The 23690-nt window shown below is 42.2% G+C and overlaps 1 protein-coding gene across 1 annotated transcript in view; it reads left to right on the forward strand.

The window, feature by feature from the left end:
* The window catches only part of dpys (dihydropyrimidinase), a 74834-nt gene that overhangs the window by 2746 nt on the left and 48398 nt on the right, over positions 1-23690 (forward strand). Inside the window, exon 2 of the mRNA XM_080194832.1 lies at positions 21705-21863. Coding sequence (XP_080050958.1) covers positions 21705-21863 — 159 coding nt within the window. The remainder of the gene's footprint in view (positions 1-21704; positions 21864-23690) is intronic.

A 23690-nucleotide genomic window follows, 5' to 3' on the forward strand; every position in this document is an offset into this window, starting at 1 on the left:
ACAATTTCATCTTTTCATAATTTGAATCACCACTGAATGTCTTCTCTTCTAACAAAAATAGCCTTTTTTCAGCTATTTCTTTGTATTTACGTTTTCAGATATTATGGTTGTGAATCTCTCCATTGTCTCAACATGTTGATCCCAAAACTATGCACAATTTCTTTCATGAAAGAAGGTGGTTAATTTGTACCATCTTGTCCATTCATCCAGGAGGATAGGATCTGCCTATCATAGTTGGTCTATCTATTTAGGTATTAACAAATACAGAGCCAGAGCATGGTATTCGGTTTGGTGGCCAGGTCTCTCAAAAGGCATTGAAAGAAATTATATTGAGATGTATCACATGTACGGTTCAGAGATTGGAATCAAAATCACTGGTGATCTTTTCCTACAAGGCCATGGAAACATCTATATATGGATTTATTTGAGTATGGGGGGAAAATGTCCATAGTAATAGATAACAACTACTCGAGGTGGATTGAAGTGAAACAGTTGTATGGTCACACATCAGAGGTAGTATTACTGTCATTCAAAGAAATTTTTGCAGTTAATGGAATTTCTGTTATTGTTGTCAGATAACTGTGTACAGTTCATGAACAGTTTCAGGAGTTTACAAAATTATTTGGATTTGCCCCCCCAGGTTTTCTGAAGCTAATGGAAAAGTAAAGAGGTGTCAGTGTGGTAAAGATGTAACTGAAAAAGAATGAGGATTTTTAACTAGCGCTCACAGTTGTAGATTCTCATTCTTGCAAAATGGATTGGCTCTGCGTGAGTTACTCCTACACTTCCACATACGTTGTCACAAATGTTACGATTCAAGTTCATACTGCTACTGGATGGGAAGTCCAGGAATGGCACCTTGCTTCAAAAGATTGTAACTTTTACTTTAAAGAAAATGTTGAGTCACAAGACCACTAGTTAGTTTTAACAAGAAAAACATGAAACATTAAATATGAAAAATTTAATTACTCCTCCTTAATTTCACAAATGCATTTCTATTTAAAAAAACACCCCAACCTGAATCAAATGGCTGATATCATTCAACCAATCTTCTGTGGATTTCCAAATTCCACACCTAAAATGACATGCTTTATAAATTTTTTCCAAACAATGCTTTCCATTGGTTGTTTATATTAAAAATTCCACTTCAGCTTTTTCAAACTATTCTTTCAAAGAAAACTTCTGCTCCACTTTTAACAATGAGTCAAGCATTTACGTTTTCCACCACTCCTTTCAGGTTTCCTTTGTCTTAAATGGTTTCACGCAAACTCCAATATCCAACCACCAATTTCCACAATTATTTGAACTTGTGTTCCACCACCTGTCGTAAAATCTCACAGACCTTGAAATCAGTTCCAATATCTTTTGGACTTTTCACTAATCAACTTCTCAGCTCTGTCTGCCAGTCTGGGAATAGAGGGATACAAGCGGATGGACTAGTTAGAATGATCGGTGCAGGCTTGGAGAGCCTGTTCCTGTGCCGTATTGTTCTTTGTTCTTTACTGAACTGTTCAAGTATCATTCAAGTAGACTTTCTTTGTTTCATAATTACAACTGTCATCTTAAATAATTACAATGATTTAAGCATTCACTTTCACAGCATCATCAGAATCCATACATGGTAACATTATTACAATTCAAGCCTTGTGTCTCTTTCTCTTCTGATTTCCAGTTTTCAACTCAGAAAATATTTTACTTAAGTCTGCAGTGCATTTGTCCTCTTCATCCTTTTGAAGGCATAGTTTCATTCTCAAGGCCACTTTCCAAATTCCCTTGTGTTAAATTCTCATCTCAATTCCGTTGTGCATCAACAACTGATTTCTTCTCTTGTCAAAACCTCTTAGCTGTTTCAAAAACGACGATGTGAGGCTTCTTATGTTCACTTAAAATGGTTTTGTATTCTTGCTTTCCTTGTTCTTTGAACTTTTGAACAGGGCGACATGATGGCATAATGGTTAGCAATGGTGACTGTGTGAAGTTTGCACATTCACCCCATGTCTATGTGGGTTTCCTCCCACATTCCAAAGGTGTGCAAGTTAGGTTGATTGGCCATGCTAAATTGCTCCTTAGTGTCCCTAGATTTGTGAGATAAATGTGTGGGATTACGAGGATAGGGCCTGGACAGGATGCTCTGTTGGAGGGTTGATGCAGGCGCAATGGACCAAATGGACTCCATCTGCACTGTAGGGATTCTTTTCCTGATCATGTTGTTTCTCCCAGTTCCATTTCAAACAAGTTCTTTTTAATTTTGTTTGAACAATCTCAATCATTTCCTCTCTTTGAAGTTTCATAAGCTCATTCTAACTCTTCAGCTTTCTTGCACAATTTCTGAACTATCTCAGACCAGTTCTTAACAGATTTTGAAAGTCTTTGGCAAACTGTTCACTTGCCTTCCTTCCAGCTACTACATCTGTTGTAGTATCATTAACAAGCATTTTAAAATCAGTGTCTCTGGTCTTTGAATCAAAGAACATTTTTGCAATTTCTGTACTCATGGCTGACAATTCATAATTTCTAATTTTTCAGGTAATTAAGTTGTTTTCTTATTGTCCATTGCTCACTTTGATTCACCAGTAATATTACTTGGGTCTGTTCTTTGCCCAAATGTATCCATATTCAACAGTGAGTTTTTATTCACAGGAACAACTTGAACAATTATGACATTCCATAACGACCCATCTTCTTAATTTCCTCCATTTCACTTTGAAGTTTAAAAAGTCTCATTGTGCTTCTCATAACAAAGTTCTAACAGTTCATTAGTTTTCTTTTCAATTCTGTATTCAGCCAATTGTTGGCGACCAGGGGATTTTCACAGTAACTTCATAGCAGTGTCAATGTAAACCGATTTGTGACTCCAATAAATAAACTAAACTTATTTTAAGTTTAATTATTGACTTGGACAGGTTGCAGAGCTGGGCCGAGAGGTGGCGGATGGAGTTTAATGCGGAGAAGTGTGAGGTAATTCACTTTGGTAGGAATAACAGATGTGTCGAGTATAGGGCTAACGGGAAGACTTTGAATAGTGTGGATGAACAGAGGGATCTAGGTGTATGTGTACATAGATCCCTGAAAGTTGGGAATCAAGTAGATAGGGTTGTTAAGAAGGCATATGGTGTCTTGGCGTTTATTGGTAGGGGGATTGAATTTAGGAGTCGCAGCGTCATGTTGCAACTGTACACAACTCTGGTGCGGCCGCACTTGGAGTACTGTGTGCAGTTCTGGTCCCCACATTACAGGAAGGATGTGGAGGCTTTGGAGAGGGTGCAGAGGAGGTTTACCAGGATGTTGCCTGGTATGGAGGGGAGGTCCTATGAGGAGAGACTGAGGGATTTGGGGTTGTTTTCGCTGGAAAGAAGGCGGCTAAGAGGGGATCTTATCTAAACCTCTAATCATCTTATATGTTTCAATAGGGTGGATAGTGATAGCCTTTTTCCTCAGATGGAGAAAGCTAGCACGAGGGGGCATGGCTTTAAATTAAGGGGGGGTAGTTATAGGACGGATGTCAGGGGTAGGTTCTTTACCCAGAGGGTGGTGAGGGATTGGAATGCCCTGCCTGCTGCGGTTGTAAATGCGCCTAGTTTGGGGGCGTTTAAGAGATCCGTGGATAGGTTTATGGATGAAAAGGGATTGGTTTAGGTTAGAGGATCATTGTTTTTTTAACTGGTCGGCGCAACATCGTGGGCCGAAGGGCCTGTTCTGCGCTGTAATGTTCTATGTTCTATTCATCACAACCTCCTTGTTCAAAGCATTTTCACAATACTTAATAAAAACTTTTAATGCTTGAAGTTCACCATGTTTTAACTGAAGATCAACTTTTGTTTGGTTTCTCTTTTCAAGTTTATCTTTTAGACAGTTCAAGTCTCCAGTCAAATATTCCACTTTCCCTCACTGATTCTCAATTGTTCTCAAGTCCTCCTGCCCTAAAGATGCCCCAGTTGATGAAGCAACTACTTCTGTTTCTCCAAACTTTAACTTACGTTGTTCATGTCAACCTCTCCAAGCACAGTCTGAATTGAAACCAAAACCCCATATATACATACACCTTTGTCCAGCATGAATCTAACTCCACTATTATCCTTCCTCACACAGAAATACTCAATTATACCCACTTAAAGCGATGCTGTTTTCCTAACACAAGTCAAAGACCCAGACTTTGAGAAAGAGAGGAGATTTGTTGAATTAAGCAGTTGAAAAACTAAGGTCATGACAGAACAAAGACATGATCAGATCATCAACAGGTAGAACAAGTTTGGATTAGTGATTGAAGTCTGGTGAGATCATCACATCAAGGACCTTTTACTATCCAGACAAAACAGGGCACAGTAAGCAGAAACAGAAGATGTTTGATTGGAATTGAGCAACAGTGTGAAAACCAGAGACCAAGGGTTGCAATAATCAGAAATGAAAGAACATAGTGAAACAGGTGATCTCAAACCAGTCTATTAGTTCAAATTATGTTCAATATCCAGAGACCAACGGCAGAACGAGAAGGCCTTATTTCAAACACATAAGGGGACAATGGGGTACCTTGAACTAGTGAAGGCACCACAACTCTTATTGGTGTAAGAGAAAATAAATGGAGGAAGGAGAGAGAAAAAGACATTTACCTATGAGAGAAAACATAGGTACGAGTCTTGTGAAGACTTCAAAGTACTGAAATGGTCAGAATGGCCAGGAAACTAGATCACTGGAATATGAGGAACTTCAGAGAATGTTGAAGACTGATCAGAAACTTTGGGGGAGATGTCCCACAAAGGGGTTAACTGTAATAGTCTGTGGTATAGAAAGAAGCGGTGTGATCTGCACCTAGGAGAAAGCAGCATGGAAAGAAGCTAGCATAAGAAATATTATTAACTGTAAATATGTCATAATGAAATTAAAGTTAATCCTTGTAGCTGGCAGCCTTTAAGTTGCTGAGACTACTCCAACCCAACAGCACAGTGTTATACTGCGAACAGGGGGAGAATTTGTAAGATTAAAGCTGAAGGTCTCTGAAGTGGGAGTGAAGATGTACTTTATGAAGGATAAGGTTGACTAATGGGAATTGAAATTTTGAAATGTGGATGTATTCAAATATTTATTTTCTGTGCAATATTTTTTGGTTTGAAAACAATTATGGAAAAAGTATTTAAAATTAAAAAGCATCAATTTAAATGCAAGGTTCCTGAATTTTGTGACTGCACACCTCAAGTCCATCTTTTGTCAAGAATGTTTGGACCAGTGGGTGTCTGGCAGAGTTGTGACACTATTAGAAGGAGTTAGTTTATAGAATCATAGGGTCATAGAGTTTTACAGCATGGAAACAAGTTCTTCAGCCCAACTTGTCCTTGCTGTCTTTTTTTTAAAACTCCCAAGCTAATCCCAATTGCCTGCATTTGTCCCATATCCCTCTATACCCATTTTACCAATGTAACTGTCTAATGCTTTTTGAAAGACAAAATTGTACCTGCCTCTAGTACTACCTCTGGCAGCTTGTTCCAGAAACTCACCATCCTCTGTATGAAAAAAACGTCCCTCTGGACACTCACCTTAAACCTATGCCGTCTAGCTTTAGACTGTCCTCCCTTTGGGAAAAGATATTGACTAGCTGATCTGTGCCCCTCATTATTGTGTAGACCTTTGAGATCACCCCTCAGACTCCTATACTCCAGAGAAAGAAGTCCCAGTCTATCAGGCCTCTCTTTATAACTCAAATCATCAAGTCCTGGTAGCACCCTGGTAAATCTTTTCTGTGCTCTTTCTAGTTTAATAATACGCTTTCTATAATAGGGTAACCAGAACTGTACACAGTATTCCAAATGTGGCCTTACCAATATCTTCTACAAAATTTAAACAAGATGTCCCAACTCCTGTATTCAGTGTTCTGACCGATGAAACCAAGCATGCTGAATGCCTTCTTCACCAATCTGTCCACCTGTGACTCCACTTTCAAGGAGCTATGAACATATACCCCTAGATCTCCTTGTTCTGTAACTCTCCCCAGATTTAGTAAAAGTAAGAGCATATTCTGGTCAAATACTTGTATCCCATCTTGACCCTTACATACCCTGAAGGACCTGAGATAAGCAAAAATCCTCCAGCAGGACCATAGTTGTTTGCTGTTAGAAGGACAGACACTGAGTTAGAGCGGCGTCCATTTATAGGTAAAGATGGCTAAAGACAAATTGTCTCTAACTGGGAGGAGATAACCCTTCTCGAGTGCAAGTTTTAATAAACCTATATGTGGACTGTGCATATGATTAATAGTGTATAAATATAGTGGAAATCTGTGACTTGGTGAGAGTGTTGTATTAGGTACCTCTAAGACATATGTGAATTTTGAATAAAATATTGTAACCCGAGTCTCCTGTGGTTAGTTTGCAGAAGTCCATTACAACAGCAATATTCAATATTTCCTGCTTAGGACTCTGTTTCTTGGATCTGTGGGTTCATACACAATTAATCTTTGAAACTATTGTCTAAGACTGTATGACAGTGTTGTATTTGATGCTGAGTTGAGCTTCCAACTACACTGACTCCATCATCAAGATTACTTACTTCCATCTTTGTAGCATCCACCCCAACTCATCTCACCTCTGTTGCTGTATCTTGTATCCATGCTATTTCTATATGTTTTAATTTGTTTTATTGTTACCTCTTGATATGACCATGCTATGCAATCCTGGCCAGCTTCCCATCACCTTTTAAGTCATCTAAAACTCTGCTGCTTGTATCCAAGTTCCATTCATCCAGCTGGCTGACTTAAATGGGCTCTCATTCCAGCCTTGATTTTTATCCTTGTTTCTCACCCTTGTTGTCAAATCTCCCCCATACCTGCTGTGGCCCCACTCCTTCCTATCTCTAACCTCCTCCAGCCCCCAAATCCCTGCTGCCTTGATCTCAATCTTTTGTCATGCTCACCTCTCCAGGCTGGCCCTGACCCCGACCAACTAAGGGGCCTTCAATGGCCTCTGATCCCCCTGGCGAGGCCATGACGTCTGGAACCAATTGGTAGGGACCATATGTGATTCTTGTTGGTGAGGACCTCGACTGGCGAAGGGGTAAGTCCAAGTCATCTAGACGTGAAACAGATTTCACTGATAAAATTGAGATGCAAAAAAACAGGGTTATCCTGATTTGTAGCATGTTGCGCTCTCTTACCAGTATGTCTCGCTGATAGTCTGACAGGATGAGCTGGTAGATTGCCGCCTAAGTGTCATAAAAGTCTGGAAACAGAGTATTCCGCATCTGTTTTTTTTTGGGAGTTTGGCACTTACTTTTTCCAACAGCAGGGAGATTCGCAGAGCAAAGAGAGGGTTGGAAGGAGACTGAATGAAGCTGGCTTCAGACATCTCATGGTGCCATTGCGCAGTACACCCCAATCAGGGAGAATAGAGAGCCCCCATCATCAAGGGCATGTTCTTCCCCCTACGTCAACACAGGTCGCGAGCATTCCCCCCCCAATCATCAAGGGCATGTTCTTCCCTCTACATCAACACCGGTCGCTAGCATCAGGGCATTAGGACCCTCCTGATGAGCACCCCCTGCCTCCTTCATATGTACCCTGTCATGTGCCCCATTCAGGCCACACATGTTGGCAGGATGTCAGGTGGACAATACCAAGTGTGCACTGCTCAATAGGCACTGCCCAGCCATGCCACTGACCACCCGGGGGCTTCAATGGCCTCTGATTTCAGTCTCCCCTCCCCCACCGGTGTGGTGATGGTGCCTCGCCTTAACTGGTGGCAACTAGCACTGATTCTTGTCGGCATGACAGGGGAAGATTTCTGGAGGCCAGAGGATGCAAGTCCGGATACGCTAATGGGATTGAAATATATTTAGTCCCATGCAAAATCTCGCTGGCAAAACAGAGCTGGGAAGATTGCATGCAGGACCAGATTTCTGGCTTTGTATGCAGTCTTGGTGGTGGTGCAATGAGCTGGTGAGACTGCTCCTCATGTTTTAGATTTATCATGTTCCATATGGGCAACACTCTGCAAACATTTACCAGGAATTGCAGAAAGGCATCGTCATTAGGCAAGAAAATGCAGTGTTATTTTATTTCAAGGCCACAGACTATGTATGATCTTTTCTATTATAATATGCTATACTTTAGGTGGTACTGCCTGAAAAAAGGCATCCTACCAACGGTTAGCATGACTTAACTGGTCATAGTCTTCCAAGATATCATGAACCATTCTTTCAGGTATTGGAACAACCATGTGATATCTCCTGTTCACAAGATCTGAATCAGCAAAACATGAAAAGAAAACTATGCTGTCTGCTGCAAGGACAGCTATAGTTATGTTACATCGAGCTTCACATGCACTGACATTAATAATAATATTTATTAGTCACAAGCAGGCTTACATTAACACTGCAATGAAGTTATTGTGAAATTCCCCTAGTTGCCACAGTCTGGGTTCGGGTCAGTGTACCTACCCAGCTTGTTTTTCAGACTGTGGGAGGAAACCCATGCATGCTTGGAGAGAATGTGCAAACTTCATTCAGACAGTGACTCAAGCCGAGAATCAAAGCCAGGTCCCTGGTGCTGTGAGGCAGCAGTGCTAACCGTTGTGCCACTGTGTCACTTATGGTCAGCTGTGGGTTGCAACTTAACTGTTGGTATGTTGAAATACTGATATATGGGAGCTCACTGTGGAATGGCAAAGAAGGTGATCATTCTCATAGTTTTCCATTCTAATGCAGCACCGTCTTGACTTTAACAGCCATCAAACTAGTTGCTCCATCACTTACGAACTAATGCCTGTCATTGGGTTCTCTTTATTTTTGTTGACTGCCACATATAACCCATTCCCTTTCAAGCCTTTGTGATAGTTAACAATGTCTTTAGAGATTCTTTATAGATTCTTTATAGACTTTCAGAATTTTGCTTTTAATATGAATCTATGAATAACTGAATGCCTTTTAGTGCTTTTCTATTTTTGCAGGAATTAGACCTGTTCTTAGCTGGTTAGAACTGATTTGTACTTGTGGTTGCAAATTAGCTTCTTTTAATCCCTGAGAAAAAGTTTTACAAAGTTTCTTCTTCCACACTATTGAAAAAACACTGAAAATGTTTTTCACTTTCTATTTTGAATGATGTTTTGTTGGTCCCAGAAGTTCAGGATTCACCATGTCCTAAACAATATTCAGTTATCTCTGTTTTTGTCATCCAGCTTTAATCTGTTCCTAAGTTGATATTTGTCCACTCTTTTTCAAAGCAAATCATTAATGCAATGCAAGTTGCTTTGCCTTTCCACAGGTCGATGACTCTGGTGGCAAAAACATTCCTCTTATGTACCTGTTAAGAGATATTGATTCTGGGCTGATGTCCATCAGTTAGGCAATCACAGCTCAAGTTAAATGACCTATTTATAATAATGTTCTAATGCCTCTCAGCATTTGGAACGTTTCAATAACATTCACTTTCTTCTCATAAAAACAGTTCCTGACAATTACACACGTTTGGGTAAATTTTACAAGTAAGCACACCCAGTATAAAGCTTTGGACAGTTATGTTCAGAGGACAGCATGTCCCATTTCCAATTAATTTGAGAGAGTTGCTAGTTGCACTCACAGACCTCTGTGTCCCATTGTGTTACCGTCAAAGAGCTGGCAAGGACCTGATGAGCTGAACAGCCTGCTGTGCTGTATGATTTTCTGATCTACCTTCCCATCAAGTGAGATACTTGCTGTGGCTGTAACTTATAAAATTAGTGCTGCTATTCACTGCTGATTTTTCAAATACAGTTGGTATTAGAACTGTGCAGTATTACAGCGGAAAACATGCATGAAATTGGTGATTAAAAATGCCCCCGAAATGAAAGATGCAGTCGTGAATGAATTAGGAGTAGGCCACTCAGCTCCTCAAGCCTGCTCTGCCATTCAATAAGATCTGGTCTGATTTGCTTATTAATTCAACCCCCTTGTTAATCAAGAATCTATCCAGCTTTGCCTTAAAAATGTTCAAAGATTCTGATGTGTAAATTAGGTGGATTAGTGGGGGTAAATGTGAGGCTATGAGGATAGGGCCTGGGTAAGATGCCCTGAAGAATTCATGCAAACTTGATGGGCTGAATGACCTCCTTCTGCACTGTAGGGATTCTATGATAAAGGTGCATTGCAGCAAATCACCAATGTAGCATAACAGCACTTCTCCTGCTACCAGTGAGAAGGACAAGAAGAGCAATATAATGGGGATACGTCATTTCCATGTTCCTCTTCAAGCCATGTATCACCCTGACTTGGTTGTGCCATTTCCTATTATCACCTGGTAGATAGCACAGTGGTTAGCACTGCTGCTTCACAGCTCCAGGGATCTGGGTTCGATTCCTGGCTCGGGTTGCTGTCTGTGTGGAGTTTGCACATTCTCCTCATGTCTGCGTGGGTTTCCTCCGGGTATTCCCGTTTCCTCCCACAGTCCAAAGGTGTGTGGGTTAGGTTGATTGGCCATGCTAAAATTGACCCTTAGTGTCCAGGGATGTGTAGGTTAGAGGGATTAGTAGGAATATGGGGATAGGGCCTGGGTGGAATTGTGGTCAGAGCAGACTCGATGGGCCGAAGGGCCTGTTTCTGCACTGTAGGGTTCTATGATCTATGATGTCTGGAAATTCCTTACCTGACACCATTATGGAAGCACCATCACCAAAAATGTTACAATAATTCAAAGAGAAGGCCCTGCACCATTTTTTTAAACATAGCTAGGAATGAGGAAATATGTGTAGTTATCCCAACATGATCCATATCTTGATAATAATAATCACTCAAAATCACTCAAATCGCCATTTGGGCTGTTCTTGACAATATTAAGAAGTTTCACAACACCAGGTTGACAGTATTGATTAGGGAGAAATTCTGTTTAGGAAGATTCCCAATCTACGAATAGGGCCTTGGAATAGTGCAGAAGTAAATAACGAGGCCTAGTATTTTCATGTTTTGTTTGGGTTCCTTGAAAGGGGAGGTAGGAATTCCACCACTTTGAAGATGTCACCCTGTACTAGACAACTTCTATCCTTGTGGTCATTCAAGTTCTTTGAACCATTTTTGAAGTCAAGCATGAAAGGGTAAAAGGACTGATTAACTCAAACAGTCCCAAAATTCAAAGTGATTCCTTTGTCTTACACGACAATGTTTGAATAGTAGTATCAAAACACTACAGCTTAATATTATGCTCTGGATAGAAATACGATCTCCAAGAAACTGCTCCCTGTTGTACCTCAGGCACTGTGACATCAGTCAATGTGACATGTAACACCTCTACAATTTGTGCTTGGGAGACCCATTCTTATATCATGCTAGCAAAGCCAGTGGAGACTGATTTAACATGTTCATTACCTTGCTTCTATTTGTTTAGCCCAATTATGACTATCATAACTGATCAAAACTGTCTGTTTAAATGAGTTTTAAAAGGCACTGATATAGTCAGTTTCACTTAAATCTACACATTGTTAGTTAAGTGAACTGCAAGGATTTTGTTTGCAGGAGGTCATGATGAGAAAAGATGGTAATGGTTGAATCTTTACTCCCAAAAATGTTTGTTGATGTTTGTTGAGAGCTAAAGTACACTCCCATTGGGAAAGTGCAGAGCCATTTACACGAATACTATGGTCTCGGTGGGTGGCACAGTGGTTAGCACTGCTGCCTCACAGCGCCAGAGACCTGGGTTCAATTCCAGCCTCGGGTCTGTGTGGAGTTTGGACATTCTCCCCGTGTCTGTGTGAGTTTCCTCCGGGTGCTCCAGTATCCTCCCACAGTCCCAAGATGTGCAGGTTAGTTTCATTGGTCATGATAAATTGACCCTAGTGTCAGGGGGATTAGCAGAGTAAATAGGTGGGGTTACAGGAATAGGATCTGGGTGAGATTGTGGTTGATGAAGACTCCCTGAAAGTGAAAACACAAATGAATAAGTTGGTCAAGGCGTGTGGCATTCTGGCCTTCATCAGTTGGAGCATAGAGAAAAAAAATTGGCAAGTCATGTTGCAGATGTATAGAACATTACTTAGGCCACGTTTGGAATATTGCAATACTCTTCCAGTTGCCACACTGCCAGAAGGATCTATAGGCTTTGGAACAGGGTACAGGAAAGTTTTACCAGGATGTTACCTGGTTTGGAGAGTACTAGCTATGAGGAGAGATTGGACAAATTTGGTTTGTTTTCACTTGAACATTGGAGGGGTGACCTGATAAAAGTTTACAAAATTTAGAGGCGTGGATAGAGTGGCTAGTTGAAATCCTTTTCCTGGGGTAGAAATGTCAATTACTCGGGAGCATAGATTTAAGGTAAGAAGGGGAAAGTTTGAAGGAGATGAGAAGCAAGTTTTTTTTTACACAAAAGGGTGGTAAGTGCCTGGAATGCGCTGCCAGAGGAGGAGGTAGAAGCAGATGCAAGAGCAACATTTAAGAGGCATTTTGACAGATACATGAATGACCAGGGAATAGAAGAATATGGACCATGTGGAGCAACAGTCTTTAGTTTAGAAAGGTGTCATGTGTTGGCACAGCTTTGGTGGGCTGAAGGGCCTGTTCCTGCGTTGTACTGTTTTATGTTTCTTTGAGTAGGGGGTTAGGCTGAGATCCGCTCCAGTGATGAGTGCCATATTGCCACTGTGATGCTCTTGGTGGGGCAAGTGGTGGAAAATGTATCAAGGCAGGCTGACTTCATAAGTAACAAGGCATTCTGTCTTTTCAGCCAATTTTCCATTAAGCCCACAGTGTTGATGCAATCGTCCAGAATAAGGCAGATGCAGTTTTCTATTGATTGACCTGATCCACATGTTTGTTTTTATGTTCTATTTGTTCCAGGCATATGAAAATTGCTTAGATGGCCAGTATTTATCGTCTGTCCTTAATCGACCTTGAAGAGAGTGGTAGGTCATGTTCCTGAACTGTTGCAGTCCATGCGCTATAGGTACACCCATAATGTTTTAGGGAGTTAGTTGCAGCTTTTTGACCCAGCGATAGTGAAGGATTGGCCATATAGTTCCAAGTGTTGGTGGTAAGCTTTGAAACTTACGATCAGTCCATATTGGAAGAATGAGATGATATAAACTGGAAAGTACAATTCTAAAAGTGGTGCATGTTTCAGGGAACATCTTATCAAATCATGAAATGTGGCAGGGCAGGTTGTGAAGGCAGTTAAAAAGGCATTTAGGATCATGGACTTTTAAATAAGGGGCATAGAGTACAAAAGCAAGGAAGTTGTGATGAGTCTTTATAAAGTATTGGTTCAGATTTGTGTCCAGTATGAGCACTGCATTTTATTGAAAGAACATACAGGCTTTAGAGAGGGTGCAAAAAGGATTGAGAGTTGTTCCAGCAATGAGACTTAAGTTATGTGAATAGGTTGAAGAAGCTGGGACTCTTTAGAGAAGAGAAGATGTAACTTAATAGAGATGCTTAAAATTGAGAATTCTAGATGAGATAGCTGGAGAGAAATTGTTCACATTGGTAGAAGGATTGACAACCAGAGGACACAAATTTAAAGTGATTGACAATAAAAAAAGGTGACCTGAGGAAAAATATTTCTTTATGTAATGGTTGCAACCTGGATGCACTGTCTGAGCAGGTGGCGGAGGCAAATTATGTCATGGCTCTCAGAAGTGAGATGGGTAAAGAAGGAGAGTGCAAGGCTATGGGGCAAGTGCAGGAAAATGTGACCACCTAATTTACCCTTGCAGAGAACTGGCACAGGCTAAATAAACTGCTTTATAGTTTTATGATTCAAAAGGCCTTTTAACATAGAACACTACAGCACAAACAGGCCCTTCGGCCCACTAGTTGCACCGATCACTTCTATACCTACTAAGCCATAGACCTATCTATAACCCCCAATCCCATTAGATCCCATATACTCATCCAGAAGTCTTTTAAGTGGCGAGTTCGCCTCCACCACCACCGACGGCAGCCAATTCCATTCACTCACCACCCTCTGAGTGAAAAACTTATCCCTAACATCTCCTCTGTACTTGCTTCCCTGCACCTTAAATCTGTGTCCTCTTGTAGCGACCATTTCAGCCCTGGGAAATAGCCTCTGAGAATCCACCCTATCTGTTCCTGTCAACATCTTATAAACCTCTATCAGGTCGCCTCTCAACCTTCGTCTCTCCAGGGAGGAGTCCCAGCTCCCTCAACCTATCTTCTTAAGGCATGCCTCCCAAACCAGGCAACACCCTTGTAAATCTCCTCTGCACCCTTTCAATAGCTTCCACGTCCTTTTGATTGTGACTGGTTTTGTAGATATAATAGTGTTAAATTTATTTGCTTATTCCAGCAGACAAGTTCTGTTAATATTTAAATGGCCTCCAGATAACACTTCACCAGGCATATTTACCCTGTTGTTCATTCTGAACACAAGCAAAGCTAATTCAAATGATTGCACGTCAAAGAGTCCATTATTGGGAAAGAATAGTTGGGAGGGCCAGAATTCAGACCGCATTTTGGATATTTTGAGGAATTCTGGGCCCCATATCTAAGGAAGGATGTGCTGACCTTGGACAGGTCCAGAGGAGGTTTGCAGGAATGATCCCAGGAATGAAAGGCTTGACGTATGAGGAGCATCTGAGAACTCTGTCTGTATGTGATGGAGTTTAGAAAGACAAAGCGGGGTCTCATTGAAACTTACAGAATATGAAAGATATGTGTAGAGTAGATGTGGGAAAGATGTTTCTCTCAGTCGGTGAGTCTAGGATCCGAGTGCACAGCCTCAGAGTAGAATCATAGAATCCCTACAGTGCAGAAGGAGGCCATTCTGCCTTCTGACCACAATCCTACCCAGTCTGTATCCCTGTTACCTCTCATATTTACCCTGCTAATCCCCTTGACACTAGGGTTAGCATGGCCAATCAGCCTAACCCGCACATCTTTGGCAAGTAAAGGGACAAGCCTTTAGAATCAAGATGAGGAGGAATCTCTTTACTCAGAGGGTACTGAATCTGTGGAATGCATTGCCACAGAAGGCTGTAGAGGTCAAGTAATTGAGTATATTTAAGACAGAGATAGATGAGTTCTTGATTGGAAGGGGATCAAACATAACGAGGAAAAGGCGAGAGATTGGGGTTGAGAAACATATATCACCCATGATCAAATGGTGGAGCAGACATTCTGGGCCAAATGGCCTAATTCTGCACCTATATCTTATGGAAGTGTCTGAAATCGCAGTAAGAAGTATGAAGGAGACCTCGTTTGAAACAGTCCCACAGAATTCCACTTGAGGCCCACTTTGTAAGAGGAAGTCAGCAACATGCCTATCTTTGGCACGATAACCATAAGAATCTTAGTGGTAGAGGAGTGGGAAGTTTAAGAATAAATCTGATAGAATTGTCTATTAATTCTGATTTTAAATCATTGATTATAAATTTAAGATATGTCAGGAGAGGCCAGCCAAGCAGATTGTGTAGCCTGTCATATGTGGAGCGTCCTGGATGCTGCCAGTATCCTAGATGTGATCACGTGCAGGAAGTGCCCCTAGCTGAAGAAACTGGAGCTCTGTGTTTTGGATCTTGAGCAGTGGCTGGAGACACTGTGGCACATCCATGAGGCTGAGAGCTATGTGGATAGCATGTTTAGAGAGGTGGTCACACCACAGTTCAAGGGACTAGAGAAAATAAGGGGATGGGTGACCACCAGACAATCCAGAAAGAACAGACGTATTGCAGGAGTCCCCTGACGTCCCACTCACTAACCAGTATTCCATTTTGGAAGTTGATGAGGGCATTGGTACCTCAGAGGAGTGCAGTCAGAGCCAAGCTTCTGGTACCACAAGCAGCTTGATTGTACAGGGAGGGGGAAGTAGAAGAAAGGAAGAACAATAGTGATAAAGGATTCTTTAGTCAGAGGAGCAGACAGGCATTTTTGTGGCTGAAAGCATGACTTTAGGATGGTGTGTAACCTCCATGGTACCAGGGTCAGGATACCACTGAATGGCTGCAGGGCATCTTGAGAGGGGAGGGTGATGAGCTGGAGGTCATAGTTCATGTTGGTACCAACGACATTGATAGAAAAAGGGATGGGGTCCTGCAGAGTGAATATAAGAAGTTAGGCATGAGGTTAAGAAGCAGGACCTCAAGGGTAGTAATCTGTGCATTACTCACGGTGACACCTGTTAGTGACAGTAGGAATAGGAGGATAGGATAGATGAATGCATGATTGAAGAGCTGGTGCAGAGGGAAGGCTCGAAGGGCTGGATGGCCTACTCCTGCTCCTATTTCTTATGTTCTTATTTTTTTTATGTTCTTATTCAAATTTTTGGATCATTATGAACTCTTCGGAGAAAGAGGTGATCTGTACAAGAGGGACAGGTTGCACCTGAATGGGAGGGGGACCAATATACAGGGCGGTAGATTTGCTGAAACAACTTGGGAGGGTTTAAATTGGTCTGGCAGGTGGGTGTGACCCTAAGGAGTAGTGAGACAAAAGGGGATGTTGAGGTTAATACAGAATTTAAAGAGAGCAACTTAAGTAGACAAGGCAGGCATTAGCATGGTAGGGAACGCTAGAAAACTGATGAACTGAATTGCATTTATGCAAGAGGCCTGACAGGTAAGGCAGATTAACTCAGGGCATGGATGTGTACATAGGACTGGGATATCATAGCTATTACAGAAACATGACTGAGGGAGGGACAGGAATAGCGGCTCAATGTTCTGTGGTACAGATGCTATAGGAAGGATAGAAGGGTAGGCAAGAGAGGAGAGGGATTTGTGTTTTTGATGAGGTGAAATGTCATGCAGTGCTTAGGATATTCCTGAGGGAATCACCCAGCAGGGTTATATGGGTGGAACCGAGAATCATAGAATCCCTACGCTGCAGAAGGAGGCCATTTGCCCCATCAAACCTGCACTGACAACAATCCCAACTAAGCTCTATCTCTGTCACCTTGTATTTCCCCTACCAGTCTCCACTAAGGGGCAATTTAGCATGGCCAATCAACCTAATCTGCACGCATGTCATTGGAATATGGGAGGAAACCAGAGCACCCAGAGGAAACCCATGCAGACACTGGGAGAATATCTGTGCGGAGTTTGTACAGTGACCCGAGGTTGGAATTGAACTTCGGTCCCTTGCATTGAGGCAGCAATACTAATCACTGTGCCACCTTGCCACTTCAAAATTGAATTCAAGCTTCACCATCTGTTATGGTAGAATTTGAACCCAGGTCTCCAGCTGTTGTTCTTGGTTTCAGGATTCATAGTCCAGTGACATTACCACTATGTCACTGCCTTCCCTACGTAAGGAATAAGAAGGGAATGATCACTTTGAGGGGATTGTACTATAGACCCCTTAATAGTCAGCAGCAAGCTATAGGGAGATCGCAGATAGCTGCAAGAATAATAGAGTTGTAATCATGGGGGATTTTAACTTTCCAAGCATACACTGGGACTGCCATAGTGTTAAAGGCTCAGGTTGGGAGGAATTTTTAAAATGTGTTCAGGAAAAATTTCTCAATCAATATGTGCATGATCCTATTGGAGAGGGGGCAAAACTCTACTTCCTCTTTGGAATTGATGTGGAGATACTGGTGTTGGACTGGAGTGGACAAGATGAGAGGTTACACGACACAGATTTATTTGAAATCACCATCTTTCAGAGTGTGAAGGAGCAATGTGCCAAAGACTTGTGATTTCAAATAAACCTCTTGGACTAAATCTTGATGTGTTGTGACCTCTCCTCTTGGGAATTAAAGCAGGGCATGTGACTGAAGTGCTAGCGGAGAGTAATTTGGGATGAGTGACTATGATTCTATTAGTTTTAAAATAGTCATGGAAAAGGTCTGGTCCTCAAGTTAAAGTTCTAAATTGGGGCAGGCCAAGTTTGATGGTATTAGACAGGAGCTTTTGAAAGTTGATTTGGAGGAGGTTGCTCGCAAGAAATGGATCATCTGGCAAGTGGGAGGCTTTCAAAAACAAGATAACGAGTTCAGAGCCAGTATGTTCCTGTTAATGTGAAGGGCAAGGCTCGTAGGAGTAGGGAACACTGGATGATATAGATATTGAGGCTCTGGTCAATAAAAAGAAGGAAACATGTGTCAAGTTTAGGCAGCTAGGTTAAGTGAATCCCTGGAGGAGTGTAGGAGTACAAAGGGAAATCAGGAAGCAAAAAGGGGACATGGGATAGTTTTAGCAGTTCGTGTGAAGGAGATTCTACAAGTATATTAAGGGTAAAAAAGTAACTAGGGAGAGTATAGGGCCCCTTTAAAGATCATCAAGGCCGTCTATGTGGAACCACAAGAGATGAATGAGATCCTAAACAAATATTTCTCGTCAGTATTTACCATGGAGAAAGACATGGAGGCTAGGGAACACTGGGTAGTAAATAGTGAAGAATGGTAGGAAGGACTATTACTTACGTGGCGAAAAACTGCAGCAGGCGACGGTGCAGAGGGACCTCGGGGTCCTTGTGCATGAGTCGCAAAAACCCAGCTTGCAGGTGCAGCAGGTGGTCAGGAAGGCGAATGGGATGCTGGCCTTCATAGCGAGGGGGATTGAATATAAAAGTAGGGAGGTCTTGCTGCAGCTGTATAGGGCATTGGTGAGGCCGCAGCTGGAGTACTGTGTGCAGTTTTGGGCGCCGCACCTGCGCAAGGATATTTTGGCCCTGGAGGGAGTGCAGAGGAGGTTTACTAGGCTGATACCGGAGTTGAGGGGGTTGAGCTATGAGGAGAGGCTGAATAAACTAGGCTTGTACTCGTTAGAGTTTAGAAGAATGAGGGGAGATCTCATTGAGACGTATAAGATGATGAATGGGATGGATAGGATAGAGGTGGAGAGACTCTTCCCGCTCAAAAAAGACAGTAGGACTAGGGGGCACAGCCTCAAGATAAAGGGGAGGCGGTTTAGAACGGAGTTGAGGAGGAACTTCTTCACTCAAAGGGTGGTGAATCTCTGGAATTCTCTGCCCGTTGAAGTGGTGGAGGCTGCCTCGCTAAATATTTTTAAGAAGCGGGTTGATGGGTTCTTGATAAGAGAGGGGATTAAGGGTTATGGGGAGAGGGCGGGAAAGTGGAACTGAGCCACGACAGATCAGCCATGATCTTATTGAATGGCGGGGCAGGCTCGAAGGGCTAGATGGCCTACTCCTGCTCCTATTTCTTATGTTCTTATGTTCTTATGTCTTGAAAAGTGTTCACTTTACAAAAGAGAAGGTGCTGGAAGTCTTAAAACACAAAGGTAGATAAATCCCCAGGACCTGATCAATTGCATCCCAGGACATTGTGGGGAGTTAGGGAAGAAACTCTGGGGCCCCTAGCAGTGGTAATTGTATCTTCAACAGCCATGGATGAAGTGCTGGAAAACTGGAGGGAGGCAAATGTTATGCCAATATTTAAGAAAGGCAATAGGGAAAAGTCAGGGAACAACAGACCGATGAATGTAACATCAGTGGTGGATAAGTTGTTGGAGGGGATTCTAGAGACAGGATCTACATGCATTCGGAAAGGCAAGGATTACTTATAGATACTCAGCATGGCTTTGTGCATGGGATTTCATGCCTTACAAATTTGATAGTTTTTTGAAGAGATATGATACTAATGTACCTTAAAAATTTAAATTTTAATCATGTTTTCTGCTGCTTTTTTAAGTAGACCTGGCATTTTTGGTTTTGACATTGTGTTGTCTATCCTCTAAAAATAAACAAGCTGCTCATATATTGCCCCAGCAACAATTAATTTGGTCTAATGCAGTGTCCTGGAGTTTTATGACCCTTTTTGAATTGTTGGTTGAAGAATGATTGACAGGTCAGGTGGTGCCTGGGGGTAGTTTATTTTAACACAGGAGAAATCCAAAGGTTTTACTTTCATTTTGGCAGAAGCTGTTGGGACTGAAAACTTAAAGCAGTGTTCTCTGTCTCTCGAGTGAAAATTTTGCTGTCTGTGAGGTGAAGCTAGAAACTATAGGCAAGCAATATCTCTGTGTATGTCAAGATGTGCAAAAATTTCAAGACTGAGAAGGCCTTATCGTTTTCAATTCAACATCCAAAGGAGTAACTCCTTCCTTTTCTTCTGTGGAGTCAGAGTGCTGAGAGCCCACCTAAACTTGTCAAGGTAGCCTGAAGCTGATAAGAGCAAATTACTGCAGATGCTGGAATCTGAAACAAAAACAGAAAATGCTAGAAAATCTCAGCAGGTCTGACAGCACTTGTGGAGAGAGAACAGACCTAATGTTTCAAGTTTACCTGAAGTTGATATTGATTAGATCAGCTGTGTGTGGAGAGACAACCAGCAACAACTGCTAGATTGACCATGATAATGAGGCCAGAGAATCTGTTCCTATCGAATCTCCAGCCTCTAGGTCTTGTGTGTGCAAGGTAGAGTCTTGCCTACACAAAGTTGTAACTCCCATATGTGTACAAAACGCCACACTTCTGTTGCTTGCCATCAAAGGAGTGACAGAGCTTCACTTAGTTTGGCTTAGAATTATTTTTTCAACCTACTTCCAAATTTGTGTAATTCAGGTGGACTAGAATTTTTGAAATGTGTGAACAGATCTGTATTTCATTTTATTGGTTTGATTATAATGAATGACTGGTCTGAGTCACCCATTTTATATTGTCGTAAAAGGTTGCAACCAACACCCGCTCCACCATCATCCATGTCCCTGTATTTGAAATGAACTATCCTTGGCATCTCTGTACAAATAAGGATAGAAAATGTCTTGATAATTTAACTATATTCCTTCACCTAACTTTCCTACTATATTGTGCAGCAAAAATTACACTAACTGAAACAAAGGCCATGTTTCTCCCATTGCGACCTGCAACTTTTCTGCCGGGTCGTGGTGGGAGACACGCATCTCCGGCTTTGAACGGGGATTTACACATGAACTGGGAATGCACGCGCATCTCCCAGAACCGGAGAACAGTCGCTGGTCATACCATGCTGGAAACCAGCGGGAAGGCAGGTAAATAATTTAAATCTTTTCTGCATGTATTTTAGATATGTTTAATAGTTAATTATTGGGACCTTTCAGGAATGAAGAGGGGGGCAATCGGGGCCTTCCTTGGGGTCGGGTGGTGGGGAAGATGGTGCCCCCTGGGCATGGGCACTCTGGCAGTGCTAGCTGGTGCCCCTTGGCACTGCCCATTGGGTATTGAGCAGTGCCAAGGGGGTGGGTCCTAATGTGGGCAGGGTCAAGAGGTGATTGGTGAGGGGTGGGAGGTCCCGTTGCCACTCTGCATGGTGATCGTTTTGGAATGAAGGGAGGGCAGCAATTTGGGGTGGAGGGGGGTGTCAGTGGGGGAGGGTTTGCCAGGGTGAGGGGAATGGGGGGATTGCCACTGCTGGGGGAGGGACCTAGACATTGGGCGCTCAGGATGGGATGAGGAGGTGGTCAGGGCTGGCTGGGAATTTTTATGGGGACCATGATCGGGCCAAGAAGGGGGCTGGAGGGGCAGCACTGAGGGGGTCCTGGGCTAGCCAGCAAACAGGAGGTTAACAGTTTGAAGCCACTGCACATGCGCAGAGCTCCAGAACTGTCGAACTCCAGCGTGAATAGGCCCCGCTCCTGGGTTTTTAATTAGATTCCCAGTTGGGATCTCTGCAATGCACAAAGTGCGGAGATTCAGGTAAGAAGCTGAACTGACAGAACAGTCGGGATTTAGAGTAGTTCTCCTACCAATTCAGCATTTTTGGGAGAATCGTGGTCAAAATCTAGTTAAAAGAGGTTTACTAGAGGACTAGTTTTATCTAAATGTGTTCAATAAAAGTAACTACTATTTTTTATTCTTTTCAGGCTGCTGTGGCTGGAGGCACCACCATGATATTAGATTTTGTGGTGCCCCATAAAGGTGACTCTTTGTTAGAAAATTATAACAAGTGGAGAAACTGGGCAGATCCTAAAGTCTGTTGTGATTACTCATTCCATGTGGCTGTAACCTGGTGGAGTGCAAAGGTAAAGTGAAAAGTGCTGATTAGCAAAGTTGTTTCACTAGTAACAAAATTCTGCTAGTTATAATGATTTGCTGTTTATTTTAACAAGAATAATCAGGACTTTCTAAAGCAGTTCTCAACATTTAAGTATCCCACAGTGTTCACTGAGAGTGGGACATGCAAGGGGGTATCTTGTTGCCACTGTCACATCCTCATCAATAACTATTTTAATCCTGGGTTTCAGTGGGTATAAATTAGACAGCTAGACTCACCATGAGCACCCAGAAGAAGCTATTAGTTTTTAGTTTTAGTATTTAATTTTGATTCAAGTTTACATATGGCGAGGAAGAGTAAGAGGACTCCAGTTCAATTTTTAGAAGATATGTACAAGCTTAAGTTTTAAAACAATGAAATTAAATTATATTACCATAGCTGAATCCCCCATTATCAACATCCTGGGGATTACCATTGAGCAGAAACTGAATTGGGCTAGCCATGTAAACAGTGTGGCTACCAGAGCCAGTCAAAAGCTAGGAATCCTGCAGAGAGTAACACACCTCCTGACACCCCACTTGATTAGTACCACTTCCATGAATATTCAATCCCTCCAATGCTGTTGAACACTGTCGGCTGTGTGTACTCTCTACAAAATGCACTGCAAGAACTTACAAACATTTCTAAGGCAGCATCTTCCAAACACATGACCACTACCATCTAAAAGGACAAGAGCAGCAGAAACGTGGTAATACCACCACCTGGAGGTTTCTCTCCAAGTCACACTCCGTGCTGACTTGGAAATATTCCTTCACTGTCACTGAATCAAAATCCTGGAATTCACCCTGTGGGTGTACCTATATAGTAAGAAGTCTCACAACACTAGATTAAAGTCCAACAGGTTTATTTGGTAGTAAACACCACTAGCTTTTGGAACACTGTTCCTTCATCAGATGAGTGGAGAGCTCTGATCGCAAACAGAGCATATAAAGGCACACACAGTTTACAGAATACTGTTTAGAATGCGAGCCTTTGCAGCTGAACTGCTATTCAAGCCTTAAAGGTGCAGATAATGTGAGTGGAGGTAGCATCAAGCGTAAGTTAAAGAGATGTGTATTGTCTCCAGGACAGGACGTTAAGTGAGATGTTCAGGCAAGTCATGGGGGTTACAGATAGTGTGACATGAACCCAAGATCTTGGTTGAGGCCATCCTCATGTGTGTAGAACTTGGCTATCAGTTTCTGCTCAGCGACTCCACTCACCTGACAAAGGAACAGCGTTCCGAAAGCTAGTGGCGTTTACTACCAAATAAACTAGGTGTACCTATATCTCAGAGACGACTGCGATTCAGGCAGTCAGCTTGCCATAACCTTCTCCATGGCAATAAGGGATGGGCAATAAATGCTGCTGTAGCCAATGATGCTCACATACCATAAAATTAATTTTTAAAAAATCAAAACTGTACTCCTAGTATCTGTTTCCATTGCTGAATTGGTAAGCAGTGGGGATAATTTTCCTCTTGTTCCCACCTCCCCATCCTCACTTTTTCCCTGCACCCTATGCCTAGATAAGGGCGGGTGCATTCAGACAGCATTTGTCTGACATAACTTGAACCAACCCAGGGAATAACATGATTGTATATAGCCTTGAAGATAAAAGGGGTGGTTTGCATTGTAGCCTCTTCCTCCTCCTTGTGTTTCCACTCTCAACTTCTGATTTGATAGGTGATTAAAATGATTTCTTCCTGGTGCTCTGGTTTTCTCCCACAGTCCAAAGATGTGCAGGTTTGGTGGATTGGTCATGCTAAATTGTCCCTTAGTGCCTCAGGATGTGTAGGTTAGGTGGATTAGCCATG

This window comes from Carcharhinus amblyrhynchos, chromosome 8 (assembly GCF_965287045.1).
Source record: "Carcharhinus amblyrhynchos chromosome 8, sCarAmb.v2.hapA, whole genome shotgun sequence".
Classification (NCBI taxonomy): Eukaryota; Metazoa; Chordata; class Chondrichthyes; order Carcharhiniformes; family Carcharhinidae; genus Carcharhinus; species Carcharhinus amblyrhynchos.